At 43.5% G+C, this 13,401-nt stretch overlaps 3 protein-coding genes and 2 long non-coding RNA genes across 7 annotated transcripts; 3 read left to right on the top strand and 2 right to left on the bottom strand.

Annotated features, from left to right (window-relative positions):
• The first annotated feature begins 646 nt into the window (after window positions 1-646).
• On the top strand, window positions 647-5,528 carry LOC148902052 (acidic leucine-rich nuclear phosphoprotein 32 family member D-like). 2 transcript variants are annotated; one of them, XM_088990247.1, is made up of 7 exons: window positions 647-806; window positions 3,289-3,438; window positions 3,523-3,645; window positions 3,725-3,911; window positions 3,991-4,076; window positions 4,657-4,729; window positions 4,815-5,528. In XM_088990247.1, the coding sequence occupies exons 1-7, from the start codon at window positions 753-755 to the stop codon at window positions 4,895-4,897; spliced, it is 756 nt and encodes a 251-aa protein (XP_088846373.1). In that variant the 5' UTR covers window positions 647-752; the 3' UTR covers window positions 4,898-5,528. The 2 variants fall into 2 exon arrangements, with proteins under 2 accessions (XP_088846373.1, XP_088846372.1); XM_088990246.1 differs by having other exon boundaries at window positions 4,812-5,528.
• Window positions 5,529-5,620: 92 nt separating this feature from the next.
• Window positions 5,621-9,487, bottom strand: LOC148902050 (coronin-2A-like). Its single transcript, XM_088990248.1, has 13 exons — window positions 9,252-9,487; window positions 9,066-9,182; window positions 8,844-8,993; window positions 8,574-8,774; window positions 8,398-8,514; window positions 8,082-8,186; window positions 7,801-7,936; window positions 7,599-7,714; window positions 7,442-7,532; window positions 7,223-7,359; window positions 6,308-6,469; window positions 5,801-5,869; window positions 5,621-5,715 (listed from the first exon to the last, which is right to left on the bottom strand). The coding sequence occupies exons 1-13, from the start codon at window positions 9,471-9,473 to the stop codon at window positions 5,635-5,637; spliced, it is 1,704 nt and encodes a 567-aa protein (XP_088846374.1). The 5' UTR covers window positions 9,474-9,487; the 3' UTR covers window positions 5,621-5,634.
• Window positions 6,345-8,649, top strand: LOC148902051 (uncharacterized). The gene is made up of 3 exons (XR_016114231.1): window positions 6,345-7,014; window positions 7,336-7,580; window positions 8,510-8,649. It is a non-coding gene; the product is annotated as an uncharacterized LOC148902051 (long non-coding RNA).
• Window positions 9,488-11,010: 1,523 nt separating the features above from the next.
• Window positions 11,011-13,382, bottom strand: LOC148902048 (uncharacterized). Of its 2 annotated transcripts, XM_088990245.1 has the most exons (10): window positions 13,233-13,382; window positions 13,050-13,115; window positions 12,865-12,956; window positions 12,182-12,320; window positions 12,067-12,099; window positions 11,922-12,001; window positions 11,760-11,850; window positions 11,451-11,522; window positions 11,239-11,382; window positions 11,023-11,159 (listed from the first exon to the last, which is right to left on the bottom strand). In XM_088990245.1, exons 1-10 carry the CDS (start codon window positions 13,261-13,263, stop codon window positions 11,056-11,058), a joined length of 852 nt encoding a protein of 283 aa, XP_088846371.1. In that variant the 5' UTR covers window positions 13,264-13,382; the 3' UTR covers window positions 11,023-11,055. The 2 variants fall into 2 exon arrangements, with proteins under 2 accessions (XP_088846370.1, XP_088846371.1); XM_088990244.1 differs by having other exon boundaries at window positions 11,011-11,149; window positions 13,050-13,382.
• LOC148902049 (uncharacterized) lies at window positions 11,076-12,053 on the top strand. The gene is made up of 3 exons (XR_016114232.1): window positions 11,076-11,188; window positions 11,275-11,395; window positions 11,943-12,053. It is a non-coding gene; the product is annotated as an uncharacterized LOC148902049 (long non-coding RNA).
• Window positions 13,383-13,401: the final 19 nt, after the last annotated feature.

Raw genomic sequence — 13,401 nt, 5'->3', positions numbered from 1 at the left:
ACCCTTGTATATTTCCTGATTCGGTTTCCCACATTTATTCTGACGCATTTACGTGCCATCTCCTGAAGAGTTGGGACATTTGTTGTCTTCAAAAGCAACGTAAAGTCATCGTCTTTCGACGAATGTACACTTAGGAGAGGTTACGTGTCTGCGTTATAGTACGTTCGAGAGAAAGGTACTTATAAATTGAAAGAATCGGTAAAAAAAGCAAACCCTACAACACACTTTAAAGCGATTTAACATTTGAGTTGTATAGCCCGGGGAGGTCTTGCTACCACACGTATCATTTATTAGTTGTGGAAAGAAAAAAGACCGTGATCTTGGAAATGCATTCTAACGTCTGAAACAAAACACGACGTTAAGGGCAATAAATGTCTGACCCACTTTTTCTCACAGAGCATTGAAGCGTAAGTTAAAAATACGTACACGATCACATATCGGGAGTAGTATACCAATCAAATAAAAGAACTTTACCTGAAAGAAACAGACACAAAGAACCCGTGATGATTTTCCCTCGACGTCTTAAAGGTTTATTTTTGTGGAAATATCAACTGATTAAACTGTACTATTCTGCAACTTAATTTTAAATTCCAATCAGAGGTCTGCGTTGTCATCTTTTGAAAGTCTCCACCGGAAGTACTCAACCCCTTTCAAAAAAACCTCTCTCATCTGGCGTGTTTTGCACCGTCGAGGATCGTGGACAAACAAGTTTGGCGAACCGGAGACCCGAACTGAACACCAAACCGGAGAAAATGGACTTACCCCAAATGCTATCGTCGGAGCTGCAGCAACGGTCGCCAAAAGACGTAAGTTTTGGCATCTACAGTTGAGTGTGCATATGTTGCGCACAGGGGGTAAAACAGTCGGAGTGAGCCTGATGAGCACATGGCGCACTTATTCAGCTTTTCAAAAGAGCCCTAACCGAATGAAAATGTGTAAATCATGCGCAAGACGGAGGAATGTATTCCGAAGAAAGGGGAATGTAATCATTGTATTTCCCTTGCTTTTTGAAGCCTACGTCTTTCATTTATGATCCGGCCGTGCAGACACATGGCGCCATGTTCTTTATTGGAGTCGGCGTGTATGGTTCGACTGTTTATTTTTATAAAAAATTAGATTTAATAAAAACAACTTCTGATTTGGTGTGTAGTGTGCTTGGCTTATGCTAAACTTAAACAAAGCCTCGAACACATATAAAGTCAATCGGGACTTAAGCACACGTGCTCGAAACATCGAGCAGAGAAGTTGGAAAAAATTACTTGCGGAGCCATATTGAATGAGAACTAATAGTACTGTCGCGTTTTGATATAGACTTTTATTTAACTGCAATTACTGTTTTCATGGATGCGTGTGTTGTTGCTGTATGGTTCCTAGTGTTAGGCAGAGCCTAACGGCGCGCAGCTAACGTCTCGCTAGCGATAGCTACCAATTTATCGAAAGGTTCTTCGTTACGAATACCTGAAGTGTGACTTCAACGTGTATCTTGTTTTGGCCTTCTACATTTTTACATTCCTGCAGCAACACTATATATTGTCTCGAACGGAGTTCGGTTAGCAACTATTGTGACTTTCAGCTTTTCCAAGCACATGGATACATTGACTGAGCATTGAATTGGTTACATTTTAACAAAATAGAATAGCAGTTATATTACAAACCACGTTGTCATAACAGAAGAGAACGCAAATAAATAAATTGCCTCCATAGAGTGTGGTTATTATCAAAACCAGAAAGCCTTTAATAGTCCCACAGTGGGGAAATTTGCGATCTACAGCAGCAAAATTGAAAGTCGGGGGGGGGGGGGGGGCAAAGTATTGCATGTACTGTACAAAGAAAGCACAGAAGAGTGAACTGTACAATTACACAAAAATGTTTCATAAGAACTGTACATAGTGCAAAGTATAAAAATACAGTTTAAAGCATATATGTAACTATATTTACGTTACATGAGGTGGCTGTGCTATTTACAATGTATAAGTCCAGTTTTTTCCATGTGTGTTTATTAAGAAGCCTGGCAGCAGTCGGTAAGAACAAGCGGCGGTTTCTCCTTTCAGGCGGGTGTCACAGTCTGGCTGAAGGAACTACCCAGTGCTGTCAGCGTGGGCAGGAGGGGGTCAATCATAGCTTTTAGTTTAGCTAGCGTCGGTCTGTTTCCCAGCTCCTCCAGAGTTTACTGATAAGTTCAGTATTTGTGTGTTGTGTTCATCTTTAAAGGACAACCGACGTCACTTTTTTGTTTTTTTAACTGACATCAGAAAACCGTTTTATAGCATCTAAAATACCCAAAACACGCAGTATATTTTTATTCAAATGCAAAACACCAATAAAAATGACTCAAAGTGTCCAAAATCTGCAAAAAAAATTGAGCTGCGAATTGGGCATTTTCAGAAAGTCCCGCCCCCAGTTCGTGACGTCACGCCAAGACGCCTTGCATTGCTGGAGAATAAAAACAATGGCTTCAGATTCGGATACTATTCTTTGTTGTTACACATCCAGTTATGAATATAATATCAAATAATTCTGAAGAGGAAAGCATACATGTTTGCAATCGATTAAAGAATTCATTCCGTGTCATTTTGAGGCAAACGGGCAGGTGGGAATGTCGCACCCAAAAATGCCGACCAGCTCCCGTGAGGAATGAATCCGCCCGTTTCCACTGGCTGATAGATTCCTTTCATGGAGCTTGGACTCCCTCTGCTGGCGGCTTTTGGATGTAACATCAAGGTTTTCAGATGAACAGTACAGCAAACACGAAGTTTTCAGACCAAACAAGTACAGCAAAATGCATTGACGTGATGGACTGCTACAATGTGTCTTTTTGTCGGTCGGGGGGGGGGGTGCCCTTTCATGACGTAACGTGAGGACTCGTCACCAACTCAAAAACAAGACTTCCTGAATGTTCAGCGTGAGTCTTAAAACGTAAAATATAGCTATACGCGATGGAATCTTTGTAAAATACACTCAGTAGAAGTCATTTGAAGCCATTTTACAAATTATGGACACAACTTGTCCGAACACGTCGGTTGTCCTATAAGGGGTGTGACCAAGTGACGTGAAAATTTTACTCCGACCGGGCCCCTATTCAAAAAAAAAGAAAGAAACTGGGGCCACTTTAAGCCATGGTAGCATTCAGGTTGCATCTTGTACTGGTACACTCGTGAAATATCATAATATATCAATGTCTTCTTTTTTTGGTACCAGTATTTGTGAACAGATAATGTAAAAGTATGTGAAGTCTTTCTTTAATCCACGTTGTGGCTTCACTCACCCTGTTGGTTAAATCCCACTCAGATACAGAATCTAGTTCTGAACAACTGTCGTGCCGTTGACGGGAGGATTGAAGGCATCACAGAAGAATTTTGCAATCTGGAGTCGCTGAGCCTCATCAATGTGTGCTTGACCACTTTAGAAGATATTCCAAAACTGGACAAACTGAAAAAGGTGGGCATGCATAACTACATGTATTTGTTCTTCGGCACTGCTTTGTTAAAAGTGAAGAAACTAAGCCTGTTTGGATTTTTGCAGTTGGAGCTAAGCGATAACAGGATATCAGGGGGTCTGGAGGTTCTGGCGGAGCGGCTCAAGAGCTTGGAGCACCTTCACCTCAGTGGCAATAAGTTCAAAGACATAAGCACCCTGGAGCCACTGGTAAGTTGAACTACGAAGCTAAATCAGAGTCGCTATAACCCAAATCACTTAAGGCCTGTTCATTACCCCTTCCCATCAGAAAAATCTTCCTCAGCTGAAGAGTCTGGACCTCTTCAATTGCGAGGTGACCAACCTGGCTGACTACAGAGAGTCCATTTTCAAGCTGCTCCCCAACCTCACTTACCTCGATGGCTTTGACATCGATGACTGCAAGGGGTCCGACTCAGAGGCTGAAGTGGATGGACTAGACGACGACGATGATGAAGGTGAGACTTCGGATCCTCGTCTCCAGCTCCTATACCGACGCAGCCCACTCAGGCAGTCAATCTGATGTTAAAATTCCAGGCTGCGAATCGGAAGACTTTGAAGATGAAGAGGACATTGTGGCTGGAGAGGACTTTGATGACGATGACGACAGTGTGGATGATGAGGTGAATGCACACAGCCCGAACATGGTGGCGGGGCTGGAAAATGTCTTGGAAATTAACTCATTCACTGCCATTCACAAATTTATTCGGGAATTGAAAATATGACATAGAGCGGCATTCCCGAATTTGTTTGGGTGTTGTTTTTTCATTTACAGCGCTGGCCATGGCCTCTGGCAATGTTTTTTTTCTTTTCCACAAGGGGGCGCATTTCCCTTTAGCTCATGTTAGCGCTTTGTTCCAGCTTCAGCTGTTGTTCAAGCGCTATACAAACCAATATGTATGTATTGCATTGTATTTTGTCAGCCGCCCTCATTTCAAGCTCATGTAACACCAGACCCATTAACTCTTTTTTTTTTTTCTGATGAAAGAAGAAGATCAAAGGTTTCTTACGCTGCATTGAATGTTTATATAGTCCTAAAACTCAATATTCTGCGGGTCCTGGAATTCAAGTGACAATGACAAAAACCCTGGCACTGGAGTGCACACATTTTTGCACATATCCGGCAGTGAATGAGTTAAACTCCCTTACAACACCTAAGGATCAGCACATTCAACCTGTGTTTTGGATGTCTTCTCTCTGCAGGAAGGACATGTGAACGGAGATGTTGACAGTGATGAAGATGTGGACGATGAAGAGGACGATGAGGATGATCATGGTACGCGCATTACCCCTCCTCACCAACTCCAAAAAAAAACAAGCTAACAAAAATCAGATCACACACTTTTTTGTTGTTCCAGCAGATGAGGGCTCATCTCCACCCAAAGGAGAAAAGAGGAAGAGGGACCCTGAAGATGATGATGAAGATGACTTAGATGATGATTAACTCCCATTCGACCTCTCTCGGCACCTCCCGGGCTTCATTCTATTTCTCCAAGTGGTACCCTACCAACGATGACATGTCAATCTTTTGTGTGTGTGTGTGTGTGTGTATTTGTGGTTTTTTTTAAACTGGCACAGAAAGTTTAGTTTGACCGGATTTGTGTCTGATATTGCTGATGTCATCCCAAAGTTTCTCAGGACTTAAAGCTTCTTTGTTCTGTCGGCAAAATAAGGTGGTTTAGTGTCTTCGTTAAATGCCAGCCAAGAATAACTTTTTAAGTATTTTTGACATTGATTGCTGGAACAGTCATTTTTAGATTTGAGTAAGACAAATTTGTGAGGTAATTGCACCCAAATGTCCCTCCCGATGAGTCTACTGAGGATGTCATCAACCCCTATAAATGCTCAGGGCAAAATGTTACCTTTTTATTTTCTTGCCTTTTACAGCAATACCCCAACTCAGACACCCTAGAGAAATGTTGTTTGTCCGGGGGGTGCTTTTTATCCCCGTCCTCACCTTACCCACTTTGCCTTTACGTTTACACTGTTTTGTTTTTGTTTACTCTGTAAGTTAAAGGAAAATTTACAAAAAAAAAACAGCAAAAATGGAGTTGTAAATAAAAATCTTAACGTTTTACTTTTTTTTTTGTCTCATACTTGGAATCATTTCCTTGACCAACCCTCCCCATCAGCCCTCAAACACAAAAAAATGCACAAATAAAGTGGTACAGTATGTTCTTTTTATTGTTGTGGTTTTGTATTGAAAATACTTGGGTGGTGGTTGGCGAGTTTGACTTCCTGTTCCAGCTCAGCAATCTTCACCTGTCAGTTAGCAAAAAGAACTCACAGCGGGGAGCCAAGCCATGCAATTATTAACAATGACCGCAAAATGGATCGGGTTACTGACATCTTTCTGGTCAAGTATTTGTCTGAGACCTCTGATCTCCTCTTGCTGTTTGTAGAATGCCTCGCGGAGCTGAGAAAACAAAGCCAAGATCATTCTAAACTTATCACTCACAATGGGGTAATTGGGTTTTGCTAATTTTACAGTAACCCACCACCCCTCCAAAAAAGACTCAGTGTCCTCGTTGTTTTTATTTACTTTTTTTTTAATTGCAAACATTGTTCAGTCGGTAGAGGCTCCACCAGACCTGCACAAACGAGAATGATTGGTGCAGAAAATCTTTTATTTGAGCAAATAACAATTGTTTCATACTTTCTGTAGCATCTTCCTGCTGATTTGGGGTTAAAGGAGTCAGATTACTTAAATTGGTCACCAGTCAATTCAAAGGGCACACATGCATACTGTCACTGAGTGGGAAGGTCAGAAAATAGTTTCCTTGATGAGGTAAATTTATTAGCAGACTTGTGTTAGAGGCTGATATAAAAATCAAAATCACTGAAAGGCTTTTACCTCATCCTCAGTGGTGGGAGGCGGCCTCTCTGTGGGCTCACAGCAGTGAGGCGTAACATCATAGGTCCATAGCTGCGACTCGTCTTGTTGCCACCCCGAAAGTTTGTGTATCTTTCTGTGGTATTTGGCATCCTGGTAGGACAGCTGCTCCTCCAGAAACTTCTCGTGCATCAATAAAAACAAATTTAATATATTCTGAAGCATGGCGAGTTGTGTTTTTGTCCGCGATGTCATCAGGATAACGTGGCATTTCCTCGACCGCTTCCTCCGATCGAACTGGCAGAGGTTCGTGGGTCATTTGGAACCAGGGCCGCACAGAAAGAAGAAATAACTTAAATTTCTCCTGTTTCATGTATCTTGGCCACTAACGCGTTTTATTTTGAAAAATTACCGGACTCTTTGTTACATCCGTCTACGGTATGTCGCTCTTGATGCAGGTCAAGGTGCACGTCTATTTCGCGTCATAGGTTATGAAATAAAACCCGGAAGCTAGTCTTTTCCTTTCGGCTTTTCCCTTCAAGGGGTCGCCACAGCAAATCAGTGTCCTCCATCTTTAGAGGTTTGATCCGCATGTTTGTTTTGGCTTTTACGTCGGATGCCCTTCCTGACGCAACCCTCTGTATTTATCCGGGCTTGGGACCGGCACAAGAAGACATATGTCCCTTTGTGGCTACAGAACAAGCAACTCGCTCAGTAAACACAAAATGGTAATCGTCACAGCAACATTCAAAAAAGCAAAAACTATACTCACCATTTGATGAAAATGCTTGTATATACTGTATATAACCTGTGTGTCCAATTTTGTGTGTTTATGTGCCGTTTTGGGTTAGTTGTTTGTCGTCAATCCCCCCCCCCCCCTCTCTTTATGTAAAATATGAGCAAGTTGCAATACATAATCCAGCCACGAGATGGTACCTTTTGGGTGAGGCCAGGTGCCAATTGTGGTAATGGTTCTGTGGACAGGCCCTTGGGGTACCACCTCTTCTCAGCAATACTTTCTGTGTAAGGGTTGACTACTTGTGTGCCAGGATGCAGAGACATCAGGACTGGGCCTGTTGGGGCCAAATGATGGATTTTTGCCAAGTCAATGTGGAAAGGGATCACACACTGTCATTGCTCAGCTGGTTTACTGACCCCTGTCGATTCCTGCTAGCCACTCTTGCGCCGTCATTGCGGCCCGGTTTCCTGCTGTCATTGGGTAGAGGTCCTCATGGAATATTGCTGACTGATGGGGCGGACATAACATCCGAATCCTTCCACGTTGTCAACCGAGGTAATAAACGAGACCCACCTTCTTCCGCGGCACAATCATAGACACTGGCTCCACTAGGCCTTTGACGGCAATCAGCCGATAGAATCGGAAAATCTCGCACTCGTTGACATCCAGTCCACGCTTTGGCATCACTGCTGTGCTGCCACGAATCTAATGTTAGCGTAGCTCAAATCTCATTGTTTGGCTTTTAGAGATAGTCTTGAGTTGGTCCACATCTCACCGAGTCCTTTGTGAGGCAGCGGAGACCTGAACTCGGTCAGGAAGCTAATGTAAGGTTTCTCCGAACTCAGCTCGTAGTATTTGATGTTGCCGTCACCCTGCGGCACACCCATTTCAGGTGAAAGTGAATCATTGGTCTGCAATTAGAAATGGGAATTCTAGGTCTTTAGCGACACATGATTCTGCTCAACCAGCAGTTAATGTGCTTGTTTATCAGAATTTCCCATTTCTGTCTGAAATCTTAATGTAAAGCCAACACAGCTTTGAAATGAATGCACTGACCTTCCCAGCTAGGTAAAGCATGTCAGTGTCTGGATCAAAGAATGGAAAGAGCGCTCCTGCAGATCCATCAAGATCTTCTTCGTACAGAGGTTCAGACAAGTCATCCTACTCACAAAAAAGACCAGATGCTGCTACTTCCGTCCTATCTTTTTATACAACCATAAACTCAACGCGAAAAGTAATTTTGGCTTCCAGGTGAAATTGGATGAACCTAATCTACCCTAATCTATTTTCTATTCTTAATTCAAATTTATTTCGATCCTACAATCAACTTGTCCAACTCTTAAATTATTTCACGAAAAAAAACTGATTTTACCGGGTCCCAAAGGACAAGCTGTCTGTGGTTCCAGGGCGAACAACCGGTGCTCAGCAGCATCTTCAAGCCTCCGATGTACACAACCTTGTTTGCCCTGTGGGACTTGTTGCAGGACACCTGCAGCACCAGCACACAAGATCACACATGTCCACAAGACTTTCAACATAAAAACAAACCTGGAGAGTCCTTCCCGTGCGAGGATCCAGCACTCGAATGCGCCTGTCTTTGGATGCAACTGCGAGCCGGTTTCCTTCCTGATTGAAGCTGACTGACAGGAGCAACATCTCAGATGGGAATCGGTGGTGGACGGGTGCCATGACTACACAAACCGGGCACTTGAGCACCAATCCTTTCCGGGACACATCCCAGAGGAGAACCTAGTGCCGAGATAAATGATTTATTCTGAAATTATTTTCCAAGACTGCTGCCTTTATTTTGAACCTTACCTTGAAGTCGTAGGCTGAGCTTAGGAGAACGTTCTCAGCGGTTGGATGCCACTCGATAAGGCCCACCCTCCTGGAGTGACCAACCAAAGTCTTCCTGGCCTGGGTGAGGTTCCTTTGTATGCCACAGAGTGGAATGTCCCAGATCTTTACCTGTGCGGTGACACGTTAAGTGGTGAGCGCCAGAAAAGCAGGCATTGAAGACAGACATCAATGTGGAAGTACCGTGCAGTCCTCTGAACATGAGGCAATGCAGCTGTCATCAAACGGGTTCCACTTGATATCAAGAACCTGGGCCTTGTGACCGCACACTCTCGGGTGCTGAGTATCCACTCTACCTGTCTGAAAGATGAAAACTCAACCGAATATTCCGCTTCCTCAGATTATTGGTAACGATCACAGTGTCCTTACGTGATGGATCGGCAGCACCAGGAAGGATCCACCCCCGGCACATTCGGTCACCATGGCAATGAAACAAGGATTGACAGAGCAGTACTGGTTGTCATGGACGCCGCGTGTGATGGGAACACCGTCATAGCTGTGCTCCCGACTGAATGCTTTTCCAAACACGTGGCGGAACTTTGAACAGTGGAAGGACGAACGGCATGACATCTGTCGGAGATTAACAACCATGTGTATTGATTTGTTTGGATGAAGCCTAAGGTACAAGTCTATGCCCCCCCTCGACCTTGGGGTGGTGGGGAAAAATGTGAGGATATTTTGAAACACATGAGATATGATACAGTGTTTTCTTTACTCCTGAGTTCCCCACCATACAAGTTACAGACTGTTGCTTGGACAATGTATGAAAGCAAGGCCTCAAATCAAATTCTGGTTTAGGCCCATGAAGGCTTTGACCGGACTGTGTTTTTGTGTGCTGAGGTCCATGTGCTGCATGATCAGGTCACATCAATAATGTAAAGATTTTCACAATTGGGTTTAATATTCTCATTAACCATTAATCAATACACGTGCACACAAAGTGACAAATTGCTCACCTGTAACAGATCACCTCACTTGTTAAATATTCATAGGTTGCATTTAAATTTCCTTTTGAGCAGTTGGGAGAGGAATGATGCATTGAGAACATCTGTGAAAGAATAACATGCTAGTTTCTGATGAACGTGTATCAGAAATTACTTTTGGTGTGTTTCGGCTAGTAACTATGCAACAGCAATGTATCGTTTTGTTTTGTGATTCAGAAAGCCACTTAAGTTGACATCTGAGAACCTTGTTTTACAATTCTCAATATTATAAAATAATGGAAATGATGGAAGACATAGACGGCCCAGAGGTCAACTAGTTAGTGCATCAATCTCACAATGCAAAGGCCGTGGATTCAATTGCCTTCCTTCCTCTTCCAGTGTGGGTTGTCTAAGGCTACCCCGGGTTCCTCCCACATTCTAAAAACATTCATGGTAGGTTTATGCAACACTCTAAATTGTCTGTAGGTAGGAGTGTGTGCCCATCGATTGGGTGGGAATCGGTTCATGGTGGTGGTGGTAGTGGTAGGGGCTTAAAATTGCACCCTGGTGATGTTGTGGTAAAGCATCATCTTAGTTCAGCAAAAAAACTGGACATGGAAACAACCGAGTGTCACTAATTCAATTTCAGTCTGTGTTCATCATCTGTCTTACCTCTGACACGGTCATTTAGAGATGACACCTGGCAAAACCGGGATAACAACTGGAAGAACACCACAATAAAAAAAAGAATACCGGGCTTGTCACTAAGTGCCGCGCAGTCTCAAGCAAAAGTCGCGTTTCCCACTGACTTGTGACCGCCACTCACAGCAACTACGCTGCCGCACATTGCCCTGTCTCTTGATCTCTGATGTTCTGCCTCCTGGGAGTAGGCATATGAGCTGAGTCAGGTTTATGCACGGCTGCCCCAGCACAAACGTATTGTAACATGTGACACCATCTCAGGGCCCTGATGTTAACTTCTCCACCGCAAAAAAAAAAAAATGATAGCTAAGTTTCACACACCCGTCATTCCTCAACTAGCAATCAATCTCTCTTATAACCCTTCCATGCAGGCTGTAAACCAATAGCATAATAAGATGGTCACTGTAGTAACTGTCCTCCAAATGGTTCAAATCATTAAGTGTAGTATAAAAGAGGAGGGCAGTGTTTCAATACATTTATTGATTGCTCTGTCCGACACAATAGGTTGCTCTTACTAATCGGCGAATGAAAAGCCTCTTTCCAGCTCATCAGTCAAAATATAAAGAAGAGGTTGAGAACGAGGAAGTGATGTGTAGGTTCAACTGCAATGGCTCATTGAAGTCCTCTTCGGCCAACAAACCACTGGAAACGGCTAAACAGAGTCGAAGACAGAATCACAAAGTATTATTCCCACTCAAGTCTCTCGAGAGTCCAAACTTGTGTTGTCTCACGTGGGGTGATGTCATGTTGGTTAACCTCCTCCTCAGTGGCATCCAACGGATCTGATTTCTTGGGTGAGTGGTACGGGATTGCCCTGTCGGAGTCTCCACTATAGGAAGCCTGAGAGTGGTTCATTTGCATCTCTTCTTGCGGATCTTCAAAAGCAAGGTACAGTCAGAAATTCCCTCACACCATAGCTGAACATCAAAGAAAAAAAATGTACCATGCTCCTCTGATTGTGCATCCGTGCCATTGGCCGCCGGAGACACGAAATGGTCACACAGGCTCTGTTGGCCTTTTGAGGGTGTCACAAAATTTGGTTATCAGATGTAATTCCATGAGATGAGAGAATCTGTGTTTTTTTGCCGTTTTTTTGTTAGCTTCAGTGAGGTAAAAGGTTTATTATACCTTCTGTCATTGAATGGATGTGTATGGGTGATATTACTGATTCACAGTCTGAACACTGTCACCAACACCTTCCTATTTGGCACTGGCATCAGCTCAATTTGAAAATTGATATTTAATAGCATACCTTGGTCATCAAAGCACAGAACTTCAAACTTGCCCACCGGCTCCCTTATGTGATTGCCGAGATCCTCGTGCCGCAGGTTAAACGAGTATGTCTGCGATGAACGTCCAACGATGAGAAGAATCGCGGATCCATTTATGAGCCATGCCAATTTGCCACTCTTACCTGGGATGCCCTTCTCAGCAGGTACAGGATCATGACAAGGATGATGATCACCAGCAGCAGAAACACCATGAGGACGTAACCTAGCGAGGGGTGGCAACTTCTCAAGGGTCTGAACAGAACATGTGAAATAACACATCACTCTCACCCCAGAAAGCATGAGAGTCCCCTTCATGGGATGCTGAAAGAGATAAGCATCGTCCATAAAGCCCTCCACTTGTTCACTTGCCTCATGGTGCTGATAAATGTCATTGTGACTTTACCTGCCTGTGCTGTGACACTCGGTGCAACTGTGGAAACGAAAGTGAAACCCCCCACAGGTGTTGTGTGATTGTGCTTGTTGGCATCATGGACTTTGTCGCTCTGCATCTCGGTTTCTGCTTGTGTCCCAGGTATTTGTCCCTGTGTAATGAGGTTTAATTTTTGTTTCTATGACAATGAGTTTTAAATAAATATCTGTTCATCTTTTCAAACTATGTTGTAATATATTTAATCCATCCATTCATCCATTTTCTAATCCATTTATCATCGCGATGTTCCCGGTTGTACTGGAGCAAATCCCAAACGTCATTGGGTAGTAGGTGGGGGACACTCTGAACTAGTTGTCAGCCAATCACACGACACTATTAACAACCATTCACACTCACACATCGGGACACTTTAGAGCTCCCCATTAACCTGCTATGCATGTTTTTGGAGGCGTAACGGTAGCCAATGCTGAGCATGTGTAGAGGTACCGGGTTCGATTCCAGCTCACAGAGAAGGGGAGAACATGCTACACGGGAAAGCCCTAGCCAGAATCAAAACCTGTACCTCTACGCCGACATGCTAACAAGTTTAATGAATGAAATTATGATTTCCATTAAAGAGTATTTTTTTAAGACGGTACTTGGAATTTTGAGAACCACTGTCTTTGGCTTAGAATGAAAGAGGATATCAACGGCACCGTTGCTGTTGAGAGCAGACCAGGTTGATTTCCAAAAGTCTGATTCTGATGAGAAGACATTGGTGTCGTCCATTCCTCCATGGTGGTGGGGGCTAACATTGGTACATGAAAATCGAACATGACGGAAAAGACGAGAGATGGAGACTGACAGGAAGACACTTACTTCAACTCCAATTTGACTATACCTGAGGTGCAGTTCCGCTGTGTTGCTGTTTGATTTTGTCCTCGGCATACACATACTGCTGCTAAAACTGAAAACACCAAAGGTATTAAGCTGAAAGTTGACACTTCATTTGACTTTCCACATGAAAGGTCCTCAAAAAGTGGCGTGCCTTTCTCCAATACATGAGGTCTGCATCTGTACCCACCGAGGAACAAGAGTGGAGAGCTCATTTTCATTGCAATCAAACTAATATATCAACGCAGCTTCGCATTTCAGTCCGATGCAATTCCACCAGAAAACTCCTCTGCCTGTTTAACACCTTATATTTTTAACCACGTGACACTCGCAGCGCACTGTTGTCTTCTTGTTCAGGA

This window comes from Hippocampus bargibanti, linkage group LG02, assembly GCF_051943395.1.
Source record: "Hippocampus bargibanti isolate YZ-2025 linkage group LG02, ASM5194339v1, whole genome shotgun sequence".
Classification (NCBI taxonomy): Eukaryota; Metazoa; Chordata; class Actinopteri; order Syngnathiformes; family Syngnathidae; genus Hippocampus; species Hippocampus bargibanti.
The sequence above is the reverse complement of the archived record's forward strand: the minus strand, read 5'-3'. Positions and strand labels throughout refer to the sequence as shown.

What these genes read in the sequence shown, in the direction of transcription:
- LOC148902052 (XM_088990246.1), top strand. Translation starts at nt 753, where the DNA reads ATGGACTTACCCCAAATGCTATCGTCGGAGCTGCAGCAACGGTCGCCA. An exon ending in AGCAACGGTCGCCAAAAGAC is followed by an intron (nt 807 to 3,288) that starts GTAAGTTTTGGC and finishes AATCCCACTCAG; the next exon opens with ATACAGAATCTAGTTCTGAA. An exon ending in GGACGATGAGGATGATCATG is followed by an intron (nt 4,730 to 4,811) that starts GTACGCGCATTA and finishes TTGTTGTTCCAG; the next exon opens with CAGATGAGGGCTCATCTCCA.
- LOC148902050 (XM_088990248.1), bottom strand. Translation starts at nt 9,473, where the DNA reads ATGGTTGTTAATCTCCGACAGATGTCATGCCGTTCGTCCTTCCACTGT. An exon ending in GCACGGGAAGGACTCTCCAG is followed by an intron (nt 8,515 to 8,573) that starts GTTTGTTTTTAT and finishes CTGGTGCTGCAG; the next exon opens with GTGTCCTGCAACAAGTCCCA. An exon ending in TGATTGTGCCGCGGAAGAAG is followed by an intron (nt 7,533 to 7,598) that starts GTGGGTCTCGTT and finishes CCGCCCCATCAG; the next exon opens with TCAGCAATATTCCATGAGGA.
- LOC148902048 (XM_088990244.1), bottom strand. Translation starts at nt 13,263, where the DNA reads ATGAAAATGAGCTCTCCACTCTTGTTCCTCGGTGGGTACAGATGCAGA. An exon ending in GTCTGCTCTCAACAGCAACG is followed by an intron (nt 12,321 to 12,864) that starts GTGCCGTTGATA and finishes CTCATTACACAG; the next exon opens with GGACAAATACCTGGGACACA. An exon ending in TGCACAATCAGAGGAGCATG is followed by an intron (nt 11,383 to 11,450) that starts GTACATTTTTTT and finishes TTGCTTTTGAAG; the next exon opens with ATCCGCAAGAAGAGATGCAA.